General features: G+C 45.1%; 1 protein-coding gene across 3 annotated transcripts in view; it reads left to right on the top strand.

Moving 5' to 3' along the window:
- The window catches only part of LGALS9 (galectin 9), a 148968-nt gene extending 136123 nt beyond the window's left edge, over positions 1 to 12845 (top strand). For 2 of the 3 annotated variants that reach the window (XM_069614607.1, XM_069614608.1), the window contains 3 exons: positions 504 to 592; positions 8532 to 8688; positions 10866 to 12845. In XM_069614607.1, coding sequence (XP_069470708.1) covers positions 504 to 592; positions 8532 to 8688; positions 10866 to 11012 — 393 coding nt within the window. In that variant the 3' untranslated portion in view covers positions 11013 to 12845. The remainder of the gene's footprint in view (positions 1 to 503; positions 593 to 8531; positions 8689 to 10865) is intronic. The other variant, XM_069614609.1, reaches the window with a different exon arrangement.
- Positions 12846 to 13045: the final 200 nt, after the last annotated feature.

Genomic DNA, 13045 nt, shown 5'->3' with positions numbered 1-13045 from the left:
GACATTTTTATTACACCAGTAGTGGATTTACATCTCCAGTTAAGTCATTAACTGTTTGAAGACTGCTTTGATAAAACCGTGGCAGAGCAAGCTCAAAGAGTTCTCACGAGGAGGTGTTTTGGGTGGGGAGGGGCAGGAACTGGGCGGGAATAGCCATAGGGATAGCGTGGCCATGGGCAGTCAATGGGTGGGCAAATAACCAAACTCCAGCTACAGGCTCTGTCCCTCGGCATATGCCATTCCTCCCTATCTGTACTGTAATGCAATAGTTGCCGTTTATAGGTGTCACTCCCGACACCTAATAGTCCAGACTAACAAGAAGAAACAAGTTAAACTAGGGATTATTTTAAAGGAAGTCATAATAGTGTTTTTTGTTCTTGCTGCGGTTGTTTGTGGTTTACGACAGAAGTGTACTGAACTGAATCCAAGTAGGCTCGTAAACAGTTTTCGTCTTAATTACACTATGTAGTACTTACCTTTTTCTCTTGCTTTCCTCCTTGCAGCCAGTGCCGTACCACTCACCTCTTCTTGGAGGCTGTTTTCCATCAAAGGTGATCACAATATCCGGTTCTGTACCTCACCATGCCAAAAGGTAATCCCAGCTGTGAGCTCTCTGCTACTCTAGACCTCTCTCTCTTTTCCAGCCAATCGGGTGTCAAGAAAACATGCAGCGCAGACACACACACCCACACACACACACACACACACACATTTGAAACATCGGGCAATGGACAAATGGTCAAAAAAGACTTCTTTGAAACATTTGTTGAGGACTTTCAAGTGCGTCAGTTTCTCTTATATGCCGCAATAGATGACTTATTTGCAAGCTGTGATGAACGTTTAGTTGAATGACACCATGCCCATGGGCTACGGCGCGCTTGAAATAAATAAATAATAATAATGGTGAAACGTAAAGATGCATTTGCTGGGGATATTGTGTGTGAAAGGTAGACCTATCATTTGGGAGTTTTCTCTCCTTAACCACTCTGTTCATTGTACTGTAATCATTTTCTTTGATAAACCTCTCAGTTTCAGTTGTCAACTACATTTCAGCCAATTACTCCATAAAAGGCAACATTTAACAAAAGCATCAAATCGATAAAGTAAATATTCAGATCAGATATAGTTAAAAACAGCAGTACACATTTTTTTTTGAACATATGGAAACCTACCTTAAGAACTTAACTTATAAAACGTTCCTGAGGCCTCTTTTGGACCACACCCCTGAGGGGCGGCCACAAAAGTCACACTGTAGAGTGCCTCAAGTCCACCCCAAATGAGATTTTAGAAGACGCAAACTGTGCTGCCTGTGGGCGAGGCAGATTGCCTGCCACTCAAGGAGTGGGCACGAAGGAGGAAGGAGGAACCTTCTGCTCTGTGTTGGAGTGTAAACGCCACCCGCATGACAACAAGCATATCTTAGTTCCTAAAGGAAGGCGAGCGCGAGCGGTACAGACTCTGCCCTGACCCACACTGTAAAAATGAAGAAAGAAGTACGAGGAAAGGAGGAGTACTCTTCTGCGCCATATTGGAATGCAGACCTAACTTTCACAAGGAACCCAGACCCTACCTACATAAGGAATCATCATATCTGAAAGAAATCCAAAGAAAAGGCGGTGTGAGCATCAAAACATCCGAGTCACTCAAGCGCCTACCACAGGGGACTCCAAATCCAGTCCTTCAGTGTCCCAGCCACACCAGGTTTTCAGGATACCGCTGACAATATACATAACTGCCATATAGATGTACTGTATTCAAATCTTTTTGTGCTGATATCCCAAGAACAGTGATAGAATTATGGTATTGACTGGACTTGGAGGTTCCTGGCCTAGCAGAATTACTTGGCAGTAAAAAATAAAAGGTTTGGGGTGAGAAAAAGTAGTGCTCACTTTGCCAAAGGTTCAAAAGGGTTGACTAAAGGGAGTCCAAACTAAGCGTAATTCACATGAGGAAACCCATGCCTTTTTAACACGCAGGGCAAGTGCAAAATCCATGTCTTAGTCCCACACTTTGAATGGTCTGCCCACGCTCTCTGAGGGCACTGAACGCAGACCGCTGCAGATGTGACATGGAAGCAGCAAAATTCAGCTCGAGCAATTCCAGGAGAAACGCCAATGCTAGCATAGTCTCGCAATCCCAATGTCTAACTTCGCTCGCTAGGCACCGGAATTGACATGATTTCACTGTGGTGACGACATGCTGTATTAATAGAACCGTCAAAAAACAAGGGGGGTTGTGGGAGTCTCTCTGACAGACATTAGTCCTGGGTGCGAGAACCTTACCTAGATTCTTTAGCTCACTATCTTTCACAGAGGAGAAATGTCCTAAACATATCAGTCTTTGTTATGCCCAGGGGCAGTCCAGAACCGAAATGCTAGGCAATTCTCCTCTGAACAAGAGTACCAATAGCATCCTCAGACACGTGTTTCGGTCTGGTTGGACCTCATCAGTAGGGACGAGCTGTGCCTCTCTAAGAATATTGAGCAAGGGGTCCACGTCTGGAGTCCCCTAGTAACTTAGGGTGAGACCCAAAGTTATTTAAATATGTAAACAACAAGGGGAGTCCTGGGAGTCTCTTTGCCAGACATTAGTCCAAATAGAACCTCCATGATGCACCACCTAGAGATAGAACTAGATGATATAAGTGCAATAGCTCTGCCCGTTCAACTTCCAAACTTACAGAGGACGTCTCCAGTAAAGGAGGGTCAAGAGGGAGCCTCGGGCTGAGGACCAAAGGAAGCACTCATTCTGGTTCCACTGCCAGTTGACGAAGAAGGGCAAGCCAATCCACCTGTGGCCGGACGTGCACTTCAGCCTTCGTCTGGGCCTTTCCCATCTGAATTTGCATCAGTGACCTGGGAATAGGAGGAAAGAAAGCAAAGCAATCGAGCTGAGGTTGGGTGCCAAGGAGCCAGAAGACCATCCATTCACAAGCCCCTATCACAAGCAACCAGGGAAAGAGTAAGGGGATGAGGGCATTGACCCCCCTTGTGGACAGGTCCACCTCTGAATTCCTAGATCTACTGTGGTTAGTCCTGAGTGCTTGAAGGGACATACAGATCTCCTGCGAGAATGGCAATGCCATGTCCATCCACTTATTGTCTACTCCTGTATCAAGGATGTCTGCTAAGTCTCACAGAGGTTGCCCCCCCCCATGACAAAAGCTGGACTGCTGGAGTGGTAAGCAATCCTAGTCCTGTCCAGCCTTCTCTGCATGCATAACCCTTGGAAGTGATGTTGTCTTTCCTCACAATCTCTATGCCACCTACCGTCCCGCTACAGAGGCCGGAAATACAACAGATTCAGATAAACGGCTGCTAGCTCCTTCCTGTTGGACTAATAGGGATTGAGCTTTGGTAGCAGAGTGACAGTGGGCTGAGCAGGAACCTAGCATGACACCCCAACTGTAACCACTTGCATTATGCTAATTGCCAGATACACCTGAAGAGGTGACAGGGCCTGGGGACTCAGTCGGCACAGAAGATTCTTCATTCAGGTCAATATCAGCACCAGGTCACTGCAATCCTGGTTTGTTTCATTCCAGTGCTGTAGATTATGCTACACCAGGTGTCTTAGTTTCAGACATGACCATTACACCACAAAGGGACAACCCACCTTCAGAAAGGAAAGGAGACACATACACAACCTCTGCAGGTCCTTGGACCCACATAACAATAATTTGGAGAGCCATACATAGAATATACATCTACCATGTCGCCCTGTACCCAATTCACTCACAGACTGATAACTGGTCCTGTTGAAGCAGTCCAGATAGATGTTTCCTCAGCTTGAGCAGGTGTCTAGAATACTTCACACAGCTGTGCCTTGAAGTGAGCTCTGATAACTTATGCATGTTGAGTGGGATTAAATTCCTTGAGATTGAGCAGGAATCGGTATATCTGTGGAAGGCTGCACTTGTCATGATGAGGATCTGACAGACTTCCCTGCTGTGCACTCGATGAGTGAGGATCTTCGTAAAAGCACCGGGGATAGATGTAAACCCAAAGGAGAGAACCCTGAAATATGGGTGTGCAAATTCTGGGTGCAAAACCATGTGAATCTCTGGCACACATTAATTAGAATGCGGAAGCAAGCATCATTGAGATTCATTAATGCCATACATTGGTTTAGAGTAATCAAAGGGAAGAAGATTCTCTGGAACAGCGGTCTGCAACCTTTGGCTCTTCAGATGTTTCAGACTACAATTTCCATGACGTAAAAAATGATGACGCACATACTCTGGTTCCCAGTCAAGTTTTCCTGCTGTAGCAACAAATTGTCTTCTCCTCCAAACGTTTTCTTGACTCCATCAATCATCAGGGAGGCTGTGTTTCTTTTCCTTTTCAGGCGTGTCTAGTTGCATTTCCTTTTCAGGTGTTTCAGGTTAATTCACATTGATGTCTCTAAGGATTCTGGTTCGCATGACATCTTGCTATTGATTGTGGTAGTTAGGAATGATGGGAGTTGTGGTCCCAAACATATGGAGAGCCAAAGGTTGCAGACCCCTGCTCTGGAACATTTGATTTTTGAAATGCAGTGTAGACATGGCCCGAGATCGATGATAACTCCACCAGGAAATCAGTGAATAGACCCACCGAACCCTTTCCTCTGGTGAGACTAACGTCACTGCTCCTTTTCTCACCAGATTGCTAACCAATTGGAAAAACAGAAGGACCCTGCCCCAACCCACTTCTCCAGACTGATCAAAGCATAGTTAAGACTGATGAGGCCTCTTAGAGGTAGGATGAGGAGACCCCTCTCTAAATATATTTTGAAAATGTCTCCAACTAAAGGGAGGGGGGAGGGGTTTCAAAGACTTGCTCTGTGGATAGTGCTAGAAGACTTATGCCCCTGCCCCTGGTGACTGTGTCTGAAATAGCCAGCATGCTTTCTACCTTTGAAAGAATGATGCACAATGACATATTGACTTGACTTTCAGTCCAGAAGTGGAACTACTCATGGGCTGCTGCAGAAGACCGGCTGCAGAGGTTGTAAGACATTATAATGTAATGGCAACATAGATCTAGCCTGTACTTCCTTTTTGCCAAATGTTCTTAGCAATCCTCCCCCCTTACTGTTGCTGCCCTCTGTCATTTAAACACCATGGACCAAACTTCACCCAGACACTACTTTGTATGGTTTAGTTACTGTTTATTTAAGGTCTGTTGCAGTACCAAATAATAAATGGGGAGAGGAGGGGTATCCTAACAAATAGTCATGGTATCTCCCCCACCCCTGGAATTTCTTCCCCTATACCTAAGCATTGACAAACTAGCAGGGTGGGTTTCCATAAGGTTGTGAATTTAAATTTGAACTAACTCTGAGCACAAGATATCATCATGACAAATGACCTCATCAGATATAAGGTGTCAACCTAATGGTATTGTCACGTGTAAGATATCAGCATAATGATGTCATCATCAGTTGTTCAGGTGTAGGATGTTGTCTTTGTAGGAGAGGAATCGTTTTCTTTATTTTATTTTAAAATGGTGGTTAAACGTGTCAGGGGATACATAATAGATAATCATATGGGACGATTTTATAATGGCATCAGGTAATAATGTCCCCATACATAATGTTGCTGCGAAAAGCCATTGGCGACATTATATATGGCGACAATATATATGGTGACATTATGTATGGGGACGGATGCGGGGATGTGCCCTGCTCCCCATGTAAAAAAAAAAGAAAATTTGGGAGTTGCGGGAGTGTCCCCCGCATGTTCAATGTAATGATATATCTGCAAAAAACTGCGACATTTGTGTCAGGAGGCATTTTTGCAGGGACATTATTACATGGAACCCTTATAATGCCACTGAAAAGTGCCATGAAAATAAAGCATGCCAGCAGTGGAGTAACTTTGCTGAAATATTGGGGGGGCAGGGGTGGGGTGGTGGGAGGGTGGATGGTGGCTGTTAGGGATCGTTTTCAGCCAAATTGTTTGAAAGAATGTGGTCGAATGGTAGATTTAACTGAATTCGGTCGACACCATTAGTTCAAAGCCGAAGATACTGAACATGAAAAGCTGGGGTTGTGGAGGTGTCCCGCGCTCCCCATGTTTGGTATTCTTTGCTTTTGCAGTTGCGGGGGTGTCCCCTGCTTCTTCAGCATTTGGGACCCAACAAAAAAAAGAAGAAAAGGGGACCCTGCAGCGTCAGATCCAACCCGCGTTAGATGGATGGATCTGACGCTGCACGGTACAGAAGAGGCGGCGGATGGAGAAAAGGTAAGGTGGGGAGGTTTATGGGTGTACTGGTGGTTTGGGGGATATGGGTTTGGTTTTTTGTATTGAGGTAAAAACGTATTTGCAGCAAAAATGACTACGGTCAATTCCGCTGTGATTTTGTACCTCAGTTAAACAACTTAAATCACTGAGGGATAACACTATACAAAGAGGGTGCCCAACAGCAAAGGTGTCCCGCTGGCAGAACAATGTGTGCAATCCCTGCCCAGCACGCTCATTGTCCTGGCAGCAGGACACCTTACCTGTTCCGAATAGTAGAGTTGTCCCGCTGCCAGGACAATGTCCCAAGGAGCTCCGAGCAGCAGAGGGTCCTCACGTTGCTCTGTATCAACAGAGCATTACAATGTGAGCCATTAGACACTGATGGGAGGGAGGGGGCTAGTATTAGCAGGGACTTTTGTCCCTTTAGAAATGTGAATGGGAGGGAGTGATCAGAAGTGAGAAGGGTGCATAATGTTGCCTGTTTTATGAAATAATGACTATGGGCCCCATTACACGGTAGGCGGAGAACCATGGCGGCTATTAGCGCCATGGTTCATGCCGGTAAAATACCGGCACCGCCTTGGTGGAAAGGGGAATTACCGCCCCATTCCCAGGTTGGCGGGCGGTAATTCCCCCTTCCACCATTGCCCCTCCCCATTCCCATTTTTGCCCCATAGGGCTCTATGGGAATTGGAAGGAGCTAATTGCGGTACCGCTCCACTGGTCCCTTTGCAGGTTGGTTTTTAACACCTGCAAAAAGCAGGCGTTAAATTCCCCAACCCGCAAAGGGACCTCGTAGTAAGGCGGTAAGGATTTACCGGTACCGGTAAAATACCGGTACCGGTAAACCCTTACCGCCTACCATGTAATGAGGCCCTATGGCTTTAAAACCCAAGGGGGATTTGTTTTGCTCACTTTAATCTACATGATGCTATTTTGACTTTGCATGCAGAATGGGGAGAATAAAACTAAAGCCATACACCCATTGCTCAACATATTTCTATGACAATGTATATAGCGTATAGTTAGGTTAGTATGAAAGGCTAGTTTATTATGTAATGTGATTTGCTTCAAAGGCATTGCTATAAATAATTAAAGCACATGAAATGTAAAGCAAAACCTTAATAAATATCTATATCAACTAGACCTGGAAAGATGTGCGTGGTCGCTTAAATTGTCCACATCCCAGTTTCAGCATTTAACCAAGTGTGTGATCCTGAGCAAATCATTTAATCACATTGTGCCTTATCTGCAGCTCTGCAAGTGACTCTTATTCACTTCACAGCTTATGTTAATGTATCATGGTATTATAATGGAAAAGCCTAATGACCATAACGTTGCTCCACATATAACAATAGTGCAATTTAGGTATTTTGCACCACAAAGTTATTTGTCACTTTACTCATTTATGGCAACTTATTCTAAAGTCACTTCCATGGTGCCTCCAAGTATCATAAACTGATGATGCGCCTTGCAATGTCCTTTTCTGTGAAGTCACTTCTGTTGGTGCAATCCATATCATTATTAGTAAGTGTGCATGTATTTTGCCTCATAGGGCTTGGACAGAGCTCCAATAGATGAGTTTCCTGCATCTGGAATGATTCTGCAGTTTTATTTTTTTTGTTTTGTGTTAAAATGCCATCTTCCACTAATCTTACCAAAAAAGTAGATTGGGGCAGTGGTGGGCGCCAATGCGACCATGTGGAATTCCACACATTGCATTTCATTGCTCACTCCACCCTCTCTTTGCCCCCCCCCCCCCACTCCTGCAACACCCAGTTCAGCACCCTGGCTACTGACTTTGAGTCAGGCCAGCCAGGGTGAGGGCCTGAGCCACGCAGGGCATCCCGGCCCTGGATGTGTTGCAGTGCGGCTGCCAGGCATCTCAGCGTTATGTAATGAGACAGCACATGCCTTGCTGGGCACCCCAGCTAGGCTTGCGCTGTCCAATTACATAATTTATGATTGTGGCCCCCCTGCCCTCCCTCCAAAGATAGGGGGGACAAAAAGGCATGACACAGAAGTTGGGGGGGACAAAACTCCCTGCCCCCCCCTACAATTACGCCCATGCATGCAGGTGAAGACCAGAACTGCAAAGAAAGGAGTTAGTGGACAGGTGTGAGCCCATAACTTGTTCATTTCGGCTCATTGAGCTGTGCTGGATTTCCTGAGGCCCACATTCATGAGCCCTGGTCATTACCCCAACCCTTATGCCGAGCAACGTATGAGACGGGTATGGCGGCACTGCCGTGTTTTACTTGTGCACACAATGCTCTAAGGCTCACACCTTCTGCCTCTTTTTCAGATTTCACGTGGACCTGAAGTTCCATGGCGGCACGGCCTTTCATTTGAACCCCAGGCTTGACGAGAACGCTGTTGTTCGGAACAGCTACCTGTGCAACCAGTGGGGCTCCGAAGAGCGTGGCGGGCCCATGCCCTTCTCAAAGGGGCAGAACTTCATGGTGAGATGTGTACATTCTGCAGCATCAGAGAGCCAACAACAATACATCGGCCTGTTTTTTTTTCTGTAATGCAAAACTTTAAAAACCAAGACCAAAAAGTTATCCTTTAAAAGTGCTAAGGGCGATTATGCTCTATTTGCATAGCAGTGCATAATAGCTAAGCATTTTAGGGGTTAAAATAATGATAACTGGTTGGCCCAGGGAAGATTGCGTGACCATGTCACGTTATTAGGAAGAAGACGCATAGCAACGCGTAATGGAGACTTTCCTATCAAGAGCCCGGCTAAAGCAATCACTTGCCACTTGCTGGCTGCACTATCGCCGTTTAGCGCCTTTATTTATTTTATTTATTATTTATCTGCTTTCTCCTCTTGCGCACTTTCCACTTCTCCCCCCTTTCATGCACTTTCCCCTTTCCCATGTACTTGCGCATTCTCAATGTCACTTGGCCTAGTAAGATTGTTGTTTTTGTCCTCCCCTATTCCCCTCCCTTGCCTTGGTGCGCTCTGAAACACTCATGTACGAGCGCTATATAAATAAAATATCATATCACTTTGCCTTCTATGTCCGCTGTGTGTGGGGAAGCAGATGATTCCAGCTAGCCTGGTCCCGGCGCTTACCTTCCTAATTTCTGCCTACTTGAGGCTTGGGCTGCATAACATCTCTCTACTGTCGAGTGAAACCTCTGGCCTTCTTTGCCTATGATTTTCAAAGGCAGGGTCACATGACCTAGTCACATGACCAGTAGGAAAACGCTCTGCAGCATTTTGGGCCTTCTCTTCCTCTACGATGGTCTCCTAGTAACAATGTCACTTTGATGTACTTGTTATGTGTCTGCTACGTGGCTGATAGGTGATAGCTGAGAAGCAGCACTGAAAATGGCATGAGAACTGATGGCCTCTGGATAATGGGGAGGGGGCATCACCCATTATGCACCTGCCACTACTGCTCCTTCCCCATATTTACATCTTTGCTCCCTGTGTCCCCTTCTTGTTTACATTTTCAAATCATTCCTCCTCCTATCTGTCTAATTACATCTATTGGGCCTTCCACCAGGAATAACAGACAGACTGAAGGCCAAATTCATAATATGTGGGTTTTGTTAAGTCAACACTAGTCCCTCTTTTCTCCAAGGGAACACCTAATTTAAACCTTTTGTGTGTATAGGGTTTCGATATCTGGTTTCTCGTTGGTATCCCACTGGTTCTACCTGAGGGTTGAATACAAAAAAGTCTCTCAATGCTGGTATTTTAAGGGAAGTCCAGCATTCCCTCCTCAGTCTTTTCCCTGACATAGTTCACAAAGAGGTCTGAAAACTGCCCAGTTTCAGACTAGGACCTAGCAATGCAAATACATTTTCTTTCCACCTATTTGGGGCTTGAGTTTCCAACTCCCTTTGTAGTCGCTGAAGTTTGTCTTGTTTCTTGTGGAGCGAGGTATCTTGTTCAGAAGAGTGTAGGTGTGGGTATCTGGCCCGCTTTAGGGTGCTTTCTGAATCTGTGCAATCTCTCAGCTGGTCCTGTCCCTCCCATTAAATCCATAAAAGCACTTTGTAAATCTAGCCAAGCTGCACAAGTGCTGAAATAATCTGCGCTGTTTCCGTGGGGAATTTTACAACTCACGGTTCTGCTGACCAGTTGCTAGGGCTCTGGACCGGCACCAAGATAAATCGTGATTTTCGAACTCCTCAGGATCCGCAAACCCGAAACGTGGTCCGCAGACCCTGAAAAGTCCAAGCACTAAGGAGCAGATGGAAGAAGCTTAACCTTGGTTTCACACCACCATTAGGAGGGGTCCCAGTCTTTCAATAAATTGAATGGACGTAGATATTGGCCAAAATGTACACTATATACATGCATATCTTATCAGCTCCAAAGGTTCCTTTGTTATATCCCACTGTGTCTTCCTTCCCTACCCGGGCCACCTGCACCTGAATCGTTGAAACCTTTTTGGTAAGCACACCCTGGGAAGGGACTACCTCCACTGTCTGCTTTTGTTGTCTGTATGGCACTTTCGGTAGTCGTGTCTGCCTAACCAGCCAAATAAATTCCAATAACCAGTGAACACCAGCACAAGGGTCCGTTGCAAGACTACTTTTACAGCCAGCAGGCTCTGGCGGCGGAAGAGTCCATGAGCTGACTTCTAAACTGCTCTGTGTTTTTTGTTTGTGTTCCCAGATTATGATCACTTGTGAACACCATTGCTTTTCGGTGACGGTGAACGGGCAACACCTTTTCAACTACAACCACCGCGTGCCGAACGTGCAGCAGATCGACCACCTGGAAGTGGAAGGGGATGTGGTCTTGCAATACGTTCAAGCTTAATGGAAGCGACTCTTGGGTATCATCATGACAGCCCATTGCGAGCAGGCAAAGCTGTGAAGGGGACATGCAAATGAATGCTTTAAATGTTCAATTTATAAAGAATCTCATTGATTACAATTTAGCAATCTTGGGCACTCTAGCCTATCATGGAATGGGTTCTATGTGAAATTGCTGGTAATTGAATGGCACCAGTAAAAATGCCATTGGAACCATCGTCTTTACACGGGGCATTCCCCATACCCCCCTCAAGCCTCTGTCACCAAACCATCTATGTGCCTACTCCTCATCATTCGGGGAGTTACTGGGGGCAAATAGGAATGGGGAAGAAAAATAATGATTCCAAATGCCATCCAACTCATGCTCTGGTAGTTGTACACCATTAAGAATCGTCCTGGTGGTAGTGCCATGGCTTCTCCTCTTCCCTCCCACTCGCACATGCACGATCTGAATGACACAAGGCCTAGTAAGATCATTGGTTCCGTCCTCCCTCTGTATACCCTTCCTTGTCTTGTCATGCCTAGAAACACTTGTGTACAGGCGCATTATAAATGATTTATCATATATCATATCATATTAGGAGTCTTCCTGGTGGTAGTGATCCAAAGTCATATACAATGAAGTGGCTGTGTTGTTGAGTACCTTAATACACAGCACCCCTTTTCCCATATCAGTAGTCAATCACATTTGGTTCCTATCTTCTTGATCAATGCCATAGAAACGTTTGCGTGTGTTTGTGTGTGTGCGCGTGTGTGCACACGCAAGTACGTGCACACACAACATTGGTGATCTTAGCCGTGGATGAAAGTTCTTATGGTTTGTTCTCCCACTGGACTAATGTCATCTCACAATGCTGGAAAATATTAATACGTTTCACAGGCACGTTTCAGGTTGTATATATTGACTAAATAATCTACTGAGAGGGAGCCACATGTGAACACTGAGCAGCTGAGTGGCACTTTGTTTTGACTGGAACAGAGTCTGTCAGTATCATGCTGATCAGTGCGAACAGAGAAAAAACCTGCACAATAAAATGATTGTGGGAATTTTCTCTGCAACCACAAATCTGAATGCCTTGCACCATGGAGCGTTTCTGGTTCAGTGTGGTATTCTGGCACTGGGTATGAGGTCGTGCATCCATGCTAAAAATGTTCATGCAGCAAGAGAAACAAGCCCCAGTAATGCAGAATCAAATGATTTCCATAGGTTGTGCATGGTTTTCCTCTGCTTGCAAAAACCAGGCCCAATGAGTGAAATGAACATTTTAAAGGCAGTGACTATAAAAGTAATGTCACCCACCACAAAAACAGGATCCACAGTAATGACTGATCTCCACCTTGCGTGTGTGCGCACACCAAAGGTCACCATGGATATACCACTTTCATACTGTGAAGGGCCTAGAAGCCTGCAGAACCTTGAATGTGTGCTTGCAGTAAATGATCGGCCTCCGCTATGTGCAGAGACCTATCAAGATCCTGTGAGAGTTCACCTGACCGGTCGTGCTATCGGTCACGCTCTTAACAATGGATCTGCTGCATAGGTCAGCGTGAGGCCTGAAATGTTGTAGATCGGCCAAATATCCCATGTTGTAAACTTTTTGTAGTTTAGTTTTAAGATGTTCTAGTAATTACATTCGAATTAAACACCATTCTATTTTGATTCATATTACAAATCTTCTTTTTGTACTTCCTAATACTTGCTTTTTATAACTGCATAGTTGTGAGCTGTTTCAAGAGATTTGGAAATGTAGATCTTGGCGAGCTCTGTTGTCTGTCTAGTGGCTAATTAATTATATCTGTGAATTTTGCTGTTGAAAATAAAATATAGTTTTTACAACTTGCTGTCTTCACTGTTTTCTTCTACTCTATTGTTTGTGTGTTGTCTTTTGTTCATTGAACTTGTGAAGCAATACAACCATTCAGGCACGATTTTGAAATACATATGTACAGGCCCGATACTGGTTTGATACTGAAAAGATGAAAACATAAAATCTATGCCTGTCACGACAATTGAAACATGGTTTAATGCAGTTTCCA

Source organism: Ambystoma mexicanum, chromosome 9, assembly GCF_040938575.1.
Source record: "Ambystoma mexicanum isolate Mex_15411 chromosome 9, UKY_AmexF1_1, whole genome shotgun sequence".
NCBI classification, from domain to species: Eukaryota; Metazoa; Chordata; class Amphibia; order Caudata; family Ambystomatidae; genus Ambystoma; species Ambystoma mexicanum.
Note: the sequence above shows the minus strand (reverse complement) of the source record. Positions and strands in the feature narration are given on the sequence as shown.